Raw genomic sequence first — 17,086 nt, forward strand, 5'->3', positions numbered from 1 at the left:
GCTTTACCAGACACGTCCCTGCACTGCGTTTCTGCGCTCACCTCATTGACCTCCTATCAGCAGGGCCAGGCCAGCGCTGGTCTTACCCTTTCGTAAGGGAAACTCAGAGGCCCACAGAGATAAGTGACCTGTCCAAGGCCACCTAGATAACAAGTTGCAGAGCTGCAGCTGAAACCTAAGGCCCCCAAGGGCCAGGCCCTCAATCTGAGCAGCCTGTGGCAACGATCTGCATGCTATCTCTTTCCCCGTGGGGCCGGTGCCTCCTCAAGGACAAGAGGCAAACCTCAGGGTTCCCGGGTGCTGACGCAGCGGGGCGGGTGGCTGGATGGGCCGAGGGCTGCTCAGAGGGCTCACCCTGGTTGGTACAGTTGGCATGCGTCTCGTCGCTGTAATCCCCACAGTCGTTGTCCCCGTCACAGGTCCAGTGTTCAGGGATGCAGCGCCCGCTATTGCACTTGAACTGGGTGCTGGAGCAGGAGTGGCTGCAGCCGGCCTCGTCACTGTTGTCCCCACAGTCGTTGTCTGGGGGGGAGGGGAAGAAGGAGAGAGTCGAAGATGGGGTTAGCAGAACTACCTCTTCTGTGACCCCAGCGTGGCCCACTCGGCCCCTCGTTCCCACCCACAGCCCACCCCACCCCCACTGAGAAAAACAACAAACAGAAAAGTCACAGAAACTGCATAGACCGCAGCATGCACCATGGCCCGCAGGTGGGGAGGGTGGGGGGCTGGGCTCCAGGAGGCCCTCACTCTTGAGTCTCAGAAAGCTGGGGGTGGGGGCACCCTTTTCACAGAGTGTGGGAACAGGGACTGCTTACTTCTGGGGGGCCTAGGCAGAGGTTCCCCTGGTCTGGGAGAGAATGGAGGCTGGAGTACAGGTGAGAGCGTGCTGGCTGGAAAGGCCTTTATCCAACCACACCCTGAGCGTGGACATTGCCAGACACTGACGCTGGTGCTAACTCCCAGGGGTCTGCCTGCAGCTGAGGCTCGGGAGTTCTGAGGTAGGTGTCTGGGTGAACATCCTGCCTGCTGGGCCCTAGAGTGACGTCCTCTGGCACTGACAGGGCTCACCGGGACCGAGGGGCCAGTCGTCTCAGAGTGTGCTCCTGTCCCCCTCCTAACTGGATTTGCTCTTCCTCCCCCAGGTCTCAGCTTCCTCAACACCACCTCTGTCACTTCCTCTTCCCTCTGAAGTGCCCCTGTGTCCTCTCTGCAGCATCGTTCCTGTGATTTCCACTCCTGCCTCTGCCGCTTTTGTCTGTGTGTGTCCTGGTAGCTCTGAACTAGCAAGCCTAGGGGACTGGGGAAACTGAGGCTGGGGGGTCCTGGGGTGATGGTGCATGTGCGTCTATGCACTGACCGGCAGGCTCAGGACAGGTCTTTTCGTCAGAGCCGTCCCCACAATCCTTCTCTGAAACACAGAAACCGCCAGGGCAACCATTGGCACTAGAGACACAGCAAGGAGGAGGGCAACATGGCACTGACCCAACCCATCCTCACATGAGCCTCTGGGGCAGCATGCCACAACACAACACCACACCACGCCAGACAGGACAGAGCCCGAAACAGCACACGCAACAAACAATCACTTGCATGCCTGTTTACACACACTGCGGCCCCTCTGGCTCAGGGCTGACATCACCTGGTCCATGGTTGACCTCCAGGTGTGCTTCCAAGCCTGAAGCCCAGAGCCTAGGGCATGCGGTAAGGACCCCCCCGGGAGAGAGGGGAAATGGGGAGAAAGGGATGGGCTCTAGGCTAATCCTTGAATCCTCACTAAACTTTTCTCAGCCCCTTGAATCCTGCCAGAAGGCAGGCAGCTCTGCCCTGCGCAGGCAGGAGATGATGCAAGGTAAGTAAGGCCTTCCTTCCGCCCACCTTGGCTCGTCCTCTTCTCTCCTAGCTAATCCTTGGGGATTCCAGTGCCCTGCAGAGAGCCCCAGCTAAGATTTCGCCCTTTTCCACCAGGGGCCTGGCTGTGGCTTCTGGCTTTCCTAGGAACCGCAGTAGAAGGAAGGAGGTAGGGCTCACCATTGTCACATCTCCAATTGATGTTAATGCATCTGCCGTTGTTGCAGGTAAACTGAGTCAGGGGGAAGCAGGTGGGATAGGCTGTCAGGGAGAAGGAACAGTTGAGTAGGGTTCTCAAAGCCATGCGTCCTCACACTGAGCAGGTGGCGAAGGGGACCCTTACATAGGGAGGAGCCTTTAGCCAGATGAGGGTGCAAGAGGCTCCCCGGGAAACTGCTCAGTCGCCCCTGCTAGGCACCAACACAAGCACTGAGGTTCCCCACTACCCCCTCCCCCCCAAACCAACACTGTGACGGTGATGCTATTATTAGATCCCTGATGTAAACAAAACTCCACGGAGGGAGGCCACGGGAGATAACTTTCTCAAGGCTACCAGGTGCCACCACCCATGAGCTGCCCCTCCCCTTGGCCAGCCTGGCTCTCCTGCTGTCCCTCTTACCACATGAGGCTGACTCATCGGAGCGGTCCCCGCAGTCATCATCCAGATCACAGGTCCAGGAGATAGGGATGCAGCGGCCACTGGCACAGGAGAACTGGTTGGGTGGGCAGGTGCGAGCTGGGGGGCGGGGAGCAGACGTAAGAACTCATCATCCAGTCCCTCGCTGCTTCAAGTCCTTTCCTTCCCCCCTCCCCCTCTGCTCCCAGGTCTGCTCTGTGAGAAATGTTATTCTCTAGTGTCCCAGATCCCACTGGTGCCTGACTCCCTCTCCCAAGGGGTCTCTGGGATCTTTGGGACAAGGCTCCAGCCACATCTCTATCTTGAGTTACACCTGTTTCCCTATAAGCCCAGCTCTGTTGGTTTGTCCATCCTGGCAGGGAACAGAGGATCCCACCTCCTGTCCAGCCCCCCCCCCCGTTCCTCTGCTCTGGGAACGCAGGCTCTTTTCTTCCCTTCCCCACCCACGGTGCCCAGTCCGCACCTGAGCAGGTGGCATTGGATTCGTCCTCGCTGTTCCCACAGTCATTGTCCCCGTCACAGAGCCAGCGGTTGGGGATGCACCGGTTGTTCTCACACTTGAACCGGTCCGAGGGGCAGGTGTGCTGATCTGGGGAGGGGGACATGTCAGGGGTCAGCGAGAGGGTGGTCTCTGGTTCTCGGGCCACTCAGGTACAGCCACGTCCAGCGCCTTGCTGCCTAGCCGCCGGGGTGGGCGGGGCGACTCACGGCACAGCGCTGGCGCCTCGTCACTGTTGTCCAGGCAATCGTTGTCACCGTCACACTTCCAGCGCTCCTGGATACAGCGGCTGTTGGCGCAGGCAAACTCGCCCGGCTGGCATTGCGGTGGGGGCACGTAGGATGGGTTCGCTGTGGGCACCACAGGAGTGTGAGGGGGAAGGTTAGACCCAGGCCATGGGACAGGTGCTAAGAGTCCCTCACTTCTCTTTTCATCTCTTGTTTTTGATAACACACAGAGTAATTTTTCCCCTAGTGCATAATTCTCCACGAGCAAATTATTCGGTTAGAAGCGGTAACTCTTTCTCGGGCAATGTGATATGCATGGCAATGTCTGTATCTCCCTGCAGTCCGAGAGCAAAACAGCTTTCAAGAGAACCCATTACGACACACCAGAGGTTTGTGTGGTCCACTGCTGACTTCCTGAGCAGCCCCTGAGAGGCATCTCAGTCCCGCAAGGTCCTGTCCTGGATGCTCACAAATCCATCAGCTCCACTGCAGGAGCGAAGACAGTCCCTCGACCTCTGCACGCTCCACCCTCCTGTCCTGCAGGGTACCTCACCATCACTGTGCGTGCACCTTAGCGTCTAAGCAGGCCTCTGCCTGTGCGGCTGGCAACCTGGAGCCTGGCAACCTGGAGCCCAGACTGTAACGTCAGCGGCCCCAACCTTTGCACTTCCCTTTTCCCACCATATTCCGAAAACTTCTCCAGGGTCCCATGTGCCAGTTCTCTCTCCTCCACCCCACGGGCCCCTGGGCCTGGACTTTGCCCCACACAGGGCTTCTTGGCTGTCCTGCCTCCACCTTCCTAGAAGTCAGCGCTGACCCTCTCAGACCACTCTCTGTGATGGTTAAGTCTGCTCTGCTCCTGGTCCAGGGTCACTTCCTCTCCAATCATCCCTGCCTCCATTCTTAATGATGTCCATGTCCACAAAGACCATCGTTACCCTGGTCCCTCCCAGTTCCACGGCCTCTGCCAATGGCTCAACCTCCACTGGCCTCAGCCTTGCTCTCAGCTGGCGCTCTACTGACCCCTTTTTCTTTTCTTTTTGATAGAAGATCTCACTATGTAGCCTTGACTGGCTTAGACTTCTCTCTGTAGACCAGGATGGCCTGGAAGTCACAGAGATCCACCTGCCTCTGTCTCCAAGGTGTGCGCCACCACACCTGGCTACTGACGCCATTTTCACTCCTCGCACTGTGATGAGAAAACTATTCTGACCATGGGAAAGGGTAAGGAGGCGAGAAATGCAGAAGGGTTTTTAAGAAATGGACGCTGGGGTCAGGCTCTCAGGTCTGACTGCCTGTGCTAACTAGGGCCTCAGTTTCTTCACTTATAGTAGGAATGATAAAAAACGCCATTCCCAAAGAGAGGTTTTAGGGAATACGTAAATTACTACTACACGGGAAATGCTTAAAACAACACATAGTCTCTGCTCAGTGAGAGTCGGCTATGATTGTAAAACACAGAACTGAAAACCACCTCCTACTGTAGAGGGTACCTCTGCAACAGCGGAGAAACGGTTGAGTAAATGACGGGACACTTTGGCCGTTAAAACAGCTGCTTACGTATTCATGGTACACCGCCAAGTGGCTGAAGCAGGAGACAGGAGAGCGTGTGCAACGCGACTCCTGTCACGCAGAGGTAAGCGTGCAGAGCAATGATCTGTGCATTCTTCTTTATATTTTTATATACTGCACATTTATTCATTTTTGCAAAGATTATTTTAATCTCAATTGTGTGTGTGATCCTGAGAACTGAACCCAAGGCCTTACCTAGTGGTCAACATCTAGAGTTGTACTTGTACTGAGGAAAACAGGAGCTTGGGGACCAGAGAGGTGGCTCAGTAGTCAAGAGCAATGACTGCTCTTCCAGAGGACCCAGGTTGCATCCCCAGCACCCACACGGTGGCTGGCAACTCTTTACAACTCTAGTTCCAGGGAATCTGATGCCTCTTCTGGCCACCGTGGGCACTGCACGCACACAGTGCACAGACATACAGGCAAAATACCCGCACACATAAAATAAAAACAAATAAATAAAATCATGAATGAGCTGGGCTTTTAATCCCTGCACTTGGAAGGCCGAGGCTGGCAGATCTCTGTGAGTTCAAGGCCAGCATGGTCTACAGAGTGAGTTCCAGGACAGCTAGGGCTACACAGAGAAACCCTGTCTCAAACAAAACAAAACAAAACAAAACAAAACATAAACTCGTGAATGTAAGGCATGGAGGCTGTAACACAGGGGTAGAGGGATTATCTAATGTATATGAGGCATTAAATTGATTCCTGGCACATGAAAATAAATGAACAAAGGTAAGAGAGGGTACTGTGACGGATAAGGCCACAGATGTCCAGACACGCAGGGTGACAGCTATGTACAAAACAGAACGAGCACCTATGTGGCTCACAACAACACAGTGGTGGCCACCATTCTCCTAAATGTCCTTTTAAAATGTGTTTGTTTTTGAGACAGGGTCTCCACGCTGGCCTGGACCTTGCAATTCCCCTGCCTCAGCTCCCCAGTGCTGGGAATAGATATGTACACATTACCTGACTAATTTACAATATTTCGCTGGTTTCATTTTTGCCTTTTTGAAAGACAGGGGCTCACTATGCAGCCATGAAGCTCACTCCATAGACGAAGTTGGCCTTGAACTCAGAGATCCACCTGTCTCTGCCTTCTGAGTGCTGGAATTAAAGGAACGGTACCACCATACCCAGTCTACGGTATTCTGAACTACTGTTATTTCACTCTGATAATGAATTCAAGTTAAAAGGAGTTAAGAATCATCTCCTTACATGGTTGTCTCGCTCCCCATTCATTTGCCCTGAGTTTCACGCTCTTTCAAGTCGCCACTTCCAAAGCCTTTAGCCCCAGAGTCTCCCTGAAGCTCAGCCCCACAGGGCGTCTCTTTGCCTCCTGAGACCAGAGCATTCCCCTGGTCTTTCCTTCTACGTGGCATTCTCCTGCAGGAGCTACCTTCCCATCCTTGCCCCCAGCCAGGCCCCTCATACCCAAGCAAGTGACGCCATCTGTATCCAACACCTGGTCTTCAGCACAGGCACACTGGCGGCTCCCAGGGGTGGCGAGGCACAGGCTGCTGCAGCCCCCGTTATTCACCCGGCATTTGTTGGTACCCACTGCAGGAGAGGGGAGGACAGGGATGGGCAGCAAGGTTAAAGAACAAGGCACAAAGACTGAGGAGATGTAAGAGGAAGTCGGGAGAGGAAGATCGCGTTGAAAGAGACAGAACACAGCCATGGAACAAGAAGTGAACAGGAAACAGAGTAGGAGGACTTCTTGGAAGCCTTGGGTATCAGAGCCTAGGGTTCCATCCTGCCAACCTCCTGTCCCTAACCTATCCCACGGGAGTACCTTGCTGCTGTTGCGCATCGTACATTCGGATCTCAAAGATAGGAGGCCGCTCGCTGCGCAGAAGGGTCACGGTAGGGGGTGTGCCTGCTGCACCCCGTTCCAGGCGGTAGACACTGCCACTCCGGTACTCGGTCCAAAAGAGGTAGTTGCCATGGTGACACAGGCCAAAGGCATGATTCAATTCAGGACCCTCGTATACAATCTAGGAATGGAGGGGATGTTTCTGAGGAGATGGGGTCAAATAGAGATGCCTAAAGGATGATTGGGCCCTGGTAATGCTAACCCCTTCAGGTGCCCAGAAAGGATGCTGTCCTTACTGTCCTCTCCTGGGGCCATTCATCACTCCTTTATGGCACACACACACACACACGCATGCACACACACGCACACACACGCGCACGCACATGCACACACATGCACACACGCACGCACATTCACACATGTACACATACGCGTGCGCGCACACGCACGCACACACACACACACGCGCACTCACACGCACATGTGCACATGTACACACACACGCATGCGCACGCACATGCACACGCACGCACACACGTACACACACACACACACACACGTGTGCGCACACACACACAGCAGCCAATACTAAGGGTCAAGCTGTGATGGATACTAGGAACAGATTTGCCCCTGAGTACCCATTGTCTTGTGGAGGCATATGTGGTGATCTGGGGGAAGAGGAACCAGAAGGAGCTGGGTAGATTCCCAGGGAGCAAAGCTTCGAGAGTAGAGGTCTTAGTGTTGCTTGTTCAAAGAGTGTTGGGATGTGGAGACCACAGAGGTAGCCACGAGCTGTACTGTGAGGGACCTGATACACCGAAGACTTTGATCCACACGCCTAAACACAAACGCAACTCTTGAAGTACCAAGCCACCCAAGTGAACAAATGTGCACATATGCTGTCCCTAGGCAGCGCACGCTTTGGTGCAGGGCTACCCCACAGTGTGTTGCGTATGTGTGTGTAAGCACAGAGGTGCATACACGGGTGTGAATGCGAGCAGAGGCTGACAGACATTCTCAGATAAACAACACACACGACACACAAACACACAGGTGTACCATTTATGGAGCCATGAGTAAACATATAAGCAACACACAGTCCTGGACACACAGAGTTCCACATTCTCACGGAGTTTCCTGCATAGGAACAGGGGTTAGCAATGCACACATGCCTGCCCACCTTCCGGTCGGTGCCATTGAGCAGTATGGTCTCGATTCGATCATAGAAGGCATCGACCCAGTAGAGGCGTCCAGCTGGGATATCCAGGCTTAGCCCGTTGGGCCAAAGCACCGTCTTGGAGGTGACAAAGATATCTCGGTGTGAGCCGTCCATCCAAGCCCTCTCCAGACGCCCTCGCCGGCTGTCCTTGGGGTCCTCCTCCCAGTCTGTCCAGTACATCCACCTGTGGGCAGGGACTGGTCAGCACCACATGGGTCACCGTTGCCATTAACAGTCTCTCCTGTGAGGCTAAACTAGGAGACATCCAGTACTCCTCCCAGTGGTCTGAGCTGTCCATTCCAGAGACACACGTTCACTTACTCTGGCCTCCATCCAACCAACACCTGATGGGTGCCTACTGGAGCTGGGCAAGCCTCTGGCAGAGACCAAGGTTCCCCACCCCTCGGGAGTGTGCACCCCACGAGAAACAAGTCACTCCAGAAGGTTGTGCCAGAGAGTGTGATAAAATCAGGAGAAAAATTAAAAGTGAAGGGGGTGGAGAGAAGCCGGGCAGCAGGTAGGGGCGAAGAGACGGTGAGGATGGCTTCTCTGAGCCTCGGTGCTGACAAGAAACTGAATCTGCTGTTAACTGCATCCCAGACAGCTCATAATGGGGAGAGAACTGCTGGGTATGGGAAGATGTGGCCCAACAAGCACTGGGGCAGGCCCAAAGGCGTGGGGCCAAGGGGAACCAGTAGAGAGCTCTGGACTACGAGATGAAGAAGCAGACTTCCGGTACGTATTACGGTTTCGGCCTCTGCCCTTAAGATGGACAAACATCTGTTCTCTTTCCCAGGTTCCCATTCCTGCTTCACGGGTCTGCCTGCCTCCCCACGCCCCCACACCCCCTGCGTTGCTGTTTCCCTCCCCCAACCCAAGGCCTGGGCACACTCACCCATTGAGCGGATCCACTACAATGGCCCTGGGGTGGGTCATCTTGCCCTCAATTAGAGTCTTTCTAGTCTGGGCAGCTTTCTCCAGCCTGGCCACGCTAATGGTCTTCTTGGGGCCGTCATCAGTCCAATAAAGATTGTCTCCCATCCAGTCCACAGCTACGCCCTCCACGTTGTGAATGCCTGGGGAGGGGGTGGGGGGTAGAGAGGGCGATGAGGGTGCAGAAAGCAGGGAGAGACGGGGGCCAGGCAGGGAGAGAGAGTAGGAAGCACCTGGTGCCCCGATGGTGGGCACAGCAGGGGAGAGGCTGGGAGGGAGGGACCCTTTAGTTGTCACATTTGTGTTGAGTCAATCTCTAAAAGCAGCACGGGGCAGCCAGGGAACTATGTGATTGATGGAGGCTCTCGGATGAGGGCATGTCTGGGCCTGTGCTTAGGTAGACACACCAGCTACCAGAACAAGTGTGACGCCACGGCCTAGGCCTAAAAACCCTGAGCTCACAAAATGAATAAATTAGGAAGTGACTTTTCCCTTAGCCAAAGGCTTCATCTTAAGTACCCCCCTAAATAGCAGTTCCCCTGGTAAAGGGAACCCCAACCTTTTCCTGACTAGGAGTCACTTCTGATTTCCACAGTCTTATGATTGCTGACTGCCAAGGTTCTCTGAGTTGCATGGGGGATGGGGAGCCAGGCTCAGGGGAGTGACTGGTATCAGTCAGATTGGCTGGTTGGGGAATCAGATCCCGGAGCCCCCAAGTACAGTTCTGAGGCAAAATACACACAGCCCAGAAGCCTCCACGGGGCGGCTCTGATGATACTCCATGGGGGCTCTGCCAAAGTAGGTCAGGCCCGGACACATTTTTCTCAGGCCACATAATGGTGCAGGTTCCCGTGGCTATAAGATCCAGCTACACACACCATGTGCCCTATCTGCCCGGCAGGCCCAACTCAGGCCTGACCCAGGGCCTTGCTTGGGCCTCTCTTGGCTGTGTGCTACACACAGCTCCAGGGCTCTGAGCCAATGGCAGAGAGACCCTACGTTTTCCCAAGGGCTGGCAAAGGCAGCCCACACTGCCTAACCCATCCATCCTCCTGACTCTTTTTGGCTCAGCCAAGAAGGAGGTCATGGAGGGGTCAACCTGTCTATCCCCTCATCTCCATGCCAACCAGCCCAGCCAGCCAGTCAGCAGAAGACTCTTCACGCTGCGAGGAAGATGTCTAAGCCTCTGATGGCTTCCTGACTCAAGTGCCACATCCCTCAGAAGCACCGCCCACACACCTCCCTCCTGACGCCCTCACCGTCCTTCAGGATGGTCTCCCTCTCGGTGCCGTCGATTTTCTGGCGGCCGATGAGGTAGCTGGTGGTGTCAGCGAAGTAGATGAAGCCAGTCTCCGCGTGGAAGTCCAGAGCCCGTGGATTCATAAGGTTCTCAATGGGGATCATGTGTTCATCCGGGACCTTGGCCCCCATGTCCATGCCTCTGATGATTCCCGGCCGGCCCTTGCCATACACGAGGAACAGTTCGTGCTCAGGCTCTAGGGTAAGCACAAAGGGCACAAAGTTAAATGCATGCACACACGCTCACACACACTCATACATGCACGTGCTCACACATCCACACGCACACATGATCACCACCCAGCTTGGAGTCTGGGTCTGAGGAGATGCCGTGTGTTGGGTTTGCTGCGTCAGGAGACATGGAGCAGTCGGGGCTGAGTCAGTCAAAGAGAACACAGGAGAGCATGCTCAACTCTAGTCCTAGGGCTGTGTCCTGAGGTTTGACATGTGGGATGGGAGGTCAAGGGAGGCTTGATGTCACTTTAACACCTACTATTCAGTAGTAAGATTTGGGCCTTAAGAGGAGGACTATCAAAATATGTTGGAATCTGGTCACTTTCCACCACTTCCTCTACCATCATCCTAGCCTAAACCGCATCACTCTTACCCACGCCTGGCCTCTTCCCTGTGGCCCGGTTTCTACCCAGCACCAAATAAGCTTATATAGTATGAACTCAATCACACCATTTCTCTCCATAGGGGCCGTAAGCGCCTCAGCCCAGTGAGCAGCTTCTCCCTTCACTCCCATCACTCAGTCCCTCTGCTCTTCTCAGTGTACCACACCCTGCGCTGGCCTCAGGGCCTGTGTACCTTAAGTTCCCTCCTCCAGAACCACTCTTGCCTCAGGTTAGTCATATGACTGGCTGCCTGACTTTATCCACAGAGAGCGTGGCTTAGACAGGTGTCCTCAGAGAAGTTCTTGCTGCCATAAACTTGCCTTTATCTTCCTTACACACCCTTCACTGCCAGAAGAGCGTCAAACACCCAGCGTGTGTTTGCTAGATACTCATATAGTGAATGAATGGGAAGTAGGAAGCAGGCTGCTCTTGGATGCGGGCTCCTTACATCTCCACCCTTTGCTTCTCTGCATCTCAACAGAGGCACGGGTTGTGGAGGAACATCTGAGGACCCACCCCCACACCCTCCCTGTCACTCACTCTTGCAGGACTTCCCGTCACTTCCCAGGCTGAAGCCAGAGCGGCACCGGCAGGTCCTCGCCTTGTGGCTGTTGGCAAGCAGGCAGATGTCGGAGCAGCCACCTGGCTTCCCATACTGGTCATTCTCACAGGCATGACTCCGTACTGGGGGCAGAGAGGAGAGCTGTCAGCACCCCGCAAGGCTCCGCTCAGGCCGTCAGGGTGGGTCTTCATTCGGGCCCCATTTTAGAAGTTGGAAGCCACAGGACTAATATCCCACTGCCCTGTCACAACTTAGATTCCGGTACAAGGGAACTGGGAACATGGAGAGACAAGGAGATCCATGGGAGAAGCCAGGGTTGGTAGCTTGGGGTAGGTGCCTAGAAACACTCCTGATAAGAAAAAATAAGAGCTCCCTAGAAGAACTGTGATCTAGAGCTTGGAGTCCGCTCACCTCGGGGCTGACGCCTCTGATGGTAGATGTGCAGGGCTCCACCCTTGTCCACACGGGTGACAACCTGGTACTCTGTGCTGTTGAAGCGGTTCACTCGAATCACGCTGGTCTTCTGCTGGGTGTTGGCATTGTCCGAGTTGGTGGCGTACAGGTAGTTCTCAAACACGGTCAAGCCGTACAGGTGCTCAATCTGGGATGGCAGGCAGGGTTGGTCAGTGAGACAAAGGGATGCTTCCTTCGCCCAGCAGGCCTGTGGCTTCCACCCACACTCTACCATCGACTCCCCCAAGTCCACCTTCCGGGGGGCGCTGGAGAGATGGCTCAGAGGTTAAAAGCACTGACTGCTCTTCCTGAGGTCCTGAGTTCAATTCCCAGCAACCACATGGTGGCTCACAACCATCTGTAATGAGATCTGGTGCCCTCTCTGGCGAGTTGGCATATATGCAGACAGAACACTGTATACATAATAAATAAAAACCTTTAAAAAAAAAAAAACCCTTCCAAGTCCACCTTCCGGTTTTATTTAACTCAATGCTAAATTCTCGACACCTCTGTTCTGGAAAGTGTCTGCCAAGTTCCTGCTCATCCTTCCCAAAGCACCTCTTTAAGGACCGTCTGGAGCTTTTCTAAGAGATGATATTCCCCTTGTGCTCTGTCTCTATGCTGCTACCCAGCACCTGGGTGCTGATCGGTGGACCACGCCACCTCCCTATGGGTGGTGCTCTGACAATTTTCAGCTGAATTAGACTGGGCCCTAACCTCTGTGGACAGGGCAGCCTGATGCAGATTCTGAGGGGACAAAGTACACACACGTGTCCCAAGGAAGCCTATAGTAACCAGCTGCTTTAATTTGCCTAAGATCAGGGTTTGTGGTCTGTGAGACTTTCAAGCTTAAAACCAGAAGAGTTCCAGGCAAAACCCCAGGGACAGTTGCTCATGCAAGTTACGCCAGAATGGATGTTCTACCGCTGAGCGACAAGACCTCCTGGCTGGGATCAAGTGCTTGCTGCCCAGTTGTGTAACCTCTGGCAAATTACCAAACATCTTTGAACCCCGCTTTTGTCAACTGCCTGCTCATCTCCCGGGGGCTATTTTAGGCATCAAATAAGAAAAAGGAAGTAAAAGGTGCCTTTATAAGTGACTGTTCCCATCAGAATTGAAGCCATATCCTCTCTCCCTTCTCTCCCATTCCTGCTGGCTCCACTCCCACCAGAAGACGCGAGTGTTGACTACACTCCCATACAGTCCACACTTACTGGGAGTCCCCTGCAAAGGACACCCCCCTCACCGGAAGATGCTGATTAATGGTTCCCCCAGACAAAAGCTCCCTCACCAGGATGCCTTGGATGATGGTCTGCCGGCCCTTGCCCTCATAGTCCACCACCTCAATGTAGTCTAGGTAAGCGTCCGCCCAGTAGACAAGGCGGCTGACCAGGTCCAGGGTGATGCCGTGCGGAAATACGATCTTGCTATCGACCAGTTTGGTGCGATTCTGCCCATCCATGTCACAGCGCTCCACCTTTGGGATCTGCCCATAGTCAGTGAAGAAGACCTTCCTGTGGGTGCATACGTGTTAAATGGGGTGCAGTCAATGGGACCCCCTTTCCCACTATAGCTTCTGCCTCATCTGTCCAGAATCAGAACCCTAGCCTGCCATTCTCACCCCATGGCAGGGTCCAGGGCAATGCCTTTGGGGTTGTAGAGTTCCAGGTCTAGCAAAGTGACACAGGTGTCCCCATTTCGGTTGCAGACAAAGATCCTATCGTCGATGTCATCCACAAAGTAGAAGTTTCCTGTCAGCCAGTCAATAGCCATCTGTTCCACATCTGGGGAGAGAATGAAAGAGCTATGTGGGCAGGGCCCTCCCACAGGTACCCATCCCTCCTGTGAGCAAGCCTTCTCTGGAGCCTGATCCTCCCCCAGCCAGCCAATCACCTTCCCCTGAGCTCTGTGGGGGTCACAGGCACAGTCCTGTCTCCCCCAAGTATCTCATCGCCCCCAACCCCCATCCTGTGCTCAGGGTTGTCATAAGCATGGGGGATTAGACAAGCATTGGCTGATTGACAGACTATTCTAATTCTAATCCAGCCTTCAACAGGAAAGAACCATCTTGTAGTACCAAAAGGCAGAGGGTAGCTAGGCCTACCGATTCACCCCAATATTTTCTTTTTAATTTGCTTTTCCTTGAGATAAGAGCATCATAACTAATCAAAACCACACGTATCTTTGGTTAGGGCCAGACTTATATTCGCTTTACATGGTAAGTCTAATTATCTCATACTAACAAGGAGTACTGGCTGGAGGCTGTACATGTTGCATAAGTTAAAAAAAAAAACAAACTGAAAAGCAGAATGTTCATAAATGAACTCAGCTTGGAGGAAAATATTTCAAAATATTAAGTTCATACAGCACAACACAAGATTGCTGGCACAAGGCTAGGAGTCAGTAACATGCGTAGAATGTCCCCTCACGTCCCTGACTTTTCTGTGTTCTCATTGCTGAATACCCTCCTCTGCCAGGAAAGCCCAGAGGGACAGAGTTCAGGAGGAGGTGAAGATAGGACCCTGGATAAACCAGGAGAAACAGAAACAGAAAGAGGAGCTTCCGCTACCATGGTCACCACTCTAAGTCGTGAAGGGCCATAGAAGGGGGATGGGGACAAGGATGACCTTTGTCTCCTTTCCAACACATTCTGGCTTCCATGCCCCCCACTGACACCTTTCTGACACCCTCAGAAGTAAGGTCTCTCCAAACCAGAAAGTTCCTAAGGCAGAGATTTTTATCTGCCCTATTTCAACAATAGGTAAAGACACCTTTTCGCTATTTGCCTTTGGTTGAAGCTTATCCTGTGGTATCCACACTCAGCCAGGTGGGAATTCCTCTACTTCACAGCTACAAGCGTAACTGTGGGCTCTGCTCAACTCCTCCCAACCCTCACCCCTCCTCTCCAGAGGGATTCAGGAGCTATTTCTTAATAGTGGGAGGGGGTAAAAGGAATAGGAACGTGGCACCCAGGGAAGTTGGCTGTCCATCGAGTCACTGACTCATAGTCACAGGACTGAGGCTGGGGGGAGGGGGGAGGGAGAGGCATCACTGGAGGCTTTCATAAATGGTTTCCTCTTCAGGTCCCCTCTAGTAAACCCCACCCTGAGACGACCGACCGAAGGAAGCGGTCACAGGGGTGAGGTTATCAGGTGCCCGCAACAGTCCCAAACCTAGCGACTTTGTCCTCTGGGCTCCCAGGACTACCTGGTCTTGGGGAGAGGGGCAAAGGAGCAGGAGAAGGCCAAGGTCACAGAGGAAGAAAGCACAGTGTAAGAGTTAAAGAAGACGGAGCTGCCCCATACACTGTGCCACAGAGAAACCAGATTAAAATGAAACCGCTGGGCCACCTCCAAAGGAAGCTGACGTCCCAAAGCAGGGACATTTCTGCGGCCCCATGCAGCCAGCAGGGAAGCTAAAAATCAACAGGGCTGTGTGCCCTTTACTTGGTGGGCACTGCGGGGGTTTGGGGGGCCGCTGGCATGTATGCAAAATTCATCAGTCAAATCTTGTTTTCCCAGCACCAGCTGGCACAGATGGCCTTCTCTCCAACTTCCTCAGGCTTCCTGAGTCACTGCCCAGCCCTAAGACTGACAACACCCTGGCCCTGCTCCCCCATCCACCCTTGGCAAGAAGGGAAGAGAACCCTGCAGAGATCTGATGCCCTGCTCCCAGATGCAGCTCCGCACTCGGTCCAAGCCTCGAGATGGGGTGACCTGTCTGAGTGGGAGCCCCTCTCCTGGCCTGCATCCCCTCCCACCTCTGGGAGAGAAGGGTAGTCACAGTCCCTGCTCTCATACATTTGTCCTTGGCTGGGTTCCCCTCACCTCCCCAAAGGCCAAGCAGAGTCCCATTCAGCAGGCCGGTAAGGAGTTGGCGAGAAATGACGTCCCTGGCCAGTCTGGCCTCCCCTTTGGTATTTTTGCAGCTGGAGATTATTAGCCGTAAGCAAACTCCTTTGTTATACAACCCCCCCCACACACACACATTATTTTCCTCTCTCCTAAAGTTCAGATTCCTCTGCCTCCCCCCATCCCCAGCAGAAACAGGCCACCACTCCAAAGCGGTGCAGAGAGGAAGTCATACTGGGATCATCATTCCTCATTGCCCATGACCAGTCCCTGGGGTACTGGCCTGGGTCCTATAGCTTGGGGTTCAGGTGGAGCCCTGGGCTTGTGTCTACAGGAGCTGAGTATTCCTGTTCCATAAACCTAGACGGTGAAAGCTGGGCATGTGACAAACATTGTATATGATCCCAGCACTTAGGAGGAAGGAAAAGAAGGAGGGTCAGGAGTTTAAGGCTAGCCTTTGTTACTTAGTGAGTTCCAAGGCCAGTAGGGGTGACAGGAGACTCTCAAAAAATCAACCAGGGGCTGGAGAGATGGCTCGGTGCTGCCACTCATCCAGCAACCCTGGGTGTGGCTTCCAACACCTAGATCAGGTAGGTGGCTCACAACCACCTACACCTCCAGGGCATCTGCACACACGATGCATATAAACTCACACAGGCACACATAGAGACACCTAAGTGAGAAATGGTCAAAGAAATCTGAAACAAACAACTAACCCCCACCCAACCAACCTAAACTAACAATATAGCAAAACCGCCTGACGGGTGACACGGGGCTGACTTGTCCCAGAACAGCTCCTGTGCTCCAGGAGGAGAAGGGATCCTGTGCAGAGGGAGGAGTTTGGTGGGGGTCTAGGGAAGGGAGGTTAGGACTTGAGAAGGGCGAATGAGTCAGGAAGGAAGACCACGGCCCGGCCCGATTGTGTCATCGAGAGGGACTTTCAGTTCCAGGGCCTAGAATAGAGCTGCGTTTAGAAGTGCTTAGCTGCTCTGCAGACCCAGCCCGAGGCTCAGCACACAGAGTCCAGTTCTTCTCAATGTCTCCATCATCCACATTGCTCAAGACGTATTTCTTAAGTGGTGGCTTCTTTCCGAGAAACACGGCCCCCAGCAGACCCCAAGAAGACACTAGTTTAAGTTACTTTCTGTAAAATAAGGAAATCTGGGTGCAGGAAAGAGATTTTTATATCTTCAGAATATAGCTCCAGATACATCTACACACCCAAAGACCACAGAGCACACACCAAGTCCCTCAGTGATGAAAGAATCCTATTATACTGGGTTCTGGTCCTTATTCTAATACGTTCAACCCTGGTTCCAATGCTCAGCTCTGCCCTAGGTTCTGATGGGCTCTGAATATTGGATCTGAGTTCTGGTTCTGTCAGCTCCAAACTTGAACTATAGGTAAGTTAGTCAATATTGTATTCTCACCAGTAAACTGGGATGGTCCATTCAGAACACGCAGCATGAAACATTTCATCCTTGCAACCAACTCCATCCCCACCACACTCCACCCCTACACACTCCATCCCTACACACTCCACCCCTACA

General features: G+C 53.6%; 1 protein-coding gene across 1 annotated transcript in view; it reads right to left on the reverse strand.

Moving 5' to 3' along the window:
• The window catches only part of Lrp1 (LDL receptor related protein 1), an 82,257-nt gene that overhangs the window by 40,643 nt on the left and 24,528 nt on the right, over window positions 1-17,086 (reverse strand). The window contains exons 7-20 of the mRNA XM_005358010.2: window positions 13,307-13,469; window positions 12,977-13,199; window positions 11,644-11,833; window positions 11,211-11,354; window positions 10,014-10,250; window positions 8,717-8,897; window positions 7,783-8,005; window positions 6,582-6,783; window positions 6,221-6,346; window positions 3,194-3,334; window positions 2,949-3,074; window positions 2,468-2,584; window positions 2,029-2,109; window positions 355-522 (exon numbers count right to left, since the gene is read on the reverse strand). Of these exons, the coding sequence (XP_005358067.1) occupies window positions 355-522; window positions 2,029-2,109; window positions 2,468-2,584; window positions 2,949-3,074; window positions 3,194-3,334; window positions 6,221-6,346; window positions 6,582-6,783; window positions 7,783-8,005; window positions 8,717-8,897; window positions 10,014-10,250; window positions 11,211-11,354; window positions 11,644-11,833; window positions 12,977-13,199; window positions 13,307-13,469 (2,322 nt within the window). The remainder of the gene's footprint in view (window positions 1-354; window positions 523-2,028; window positions 2,110-2,467; window positions 2,585-2,948; window positions 3,075-3,193; window positions 3,335-6,220; window positions 6,347-6,581; window positions 6,784-7,782; window positions 8,006-8,716; window positions 8,898-10,013; window positions 10,251-11,210; window positions 11,355-11,643; window positions 11,834-12,976; window positions 13,200-13,306; window positions 13,470-17,086) is intronic.

The sequence above is a fragment of the Microtus ochrogaster genome, chromosome 24 (assembly GCF_000317375.1).
Source record: "Microtus ochrogaster isolate Prairie Vole_2 chromosome 24, MicOch1.0, whole genome shotgun sequence".
In the NCBI taxonomy this organism is placed as follows: domain Eukaryota; kingdom Metazoa; phylum Chordata; class Mammalia; order Rodentia; family Cricetidae; genus Microtus; species Microtus ochrogaster.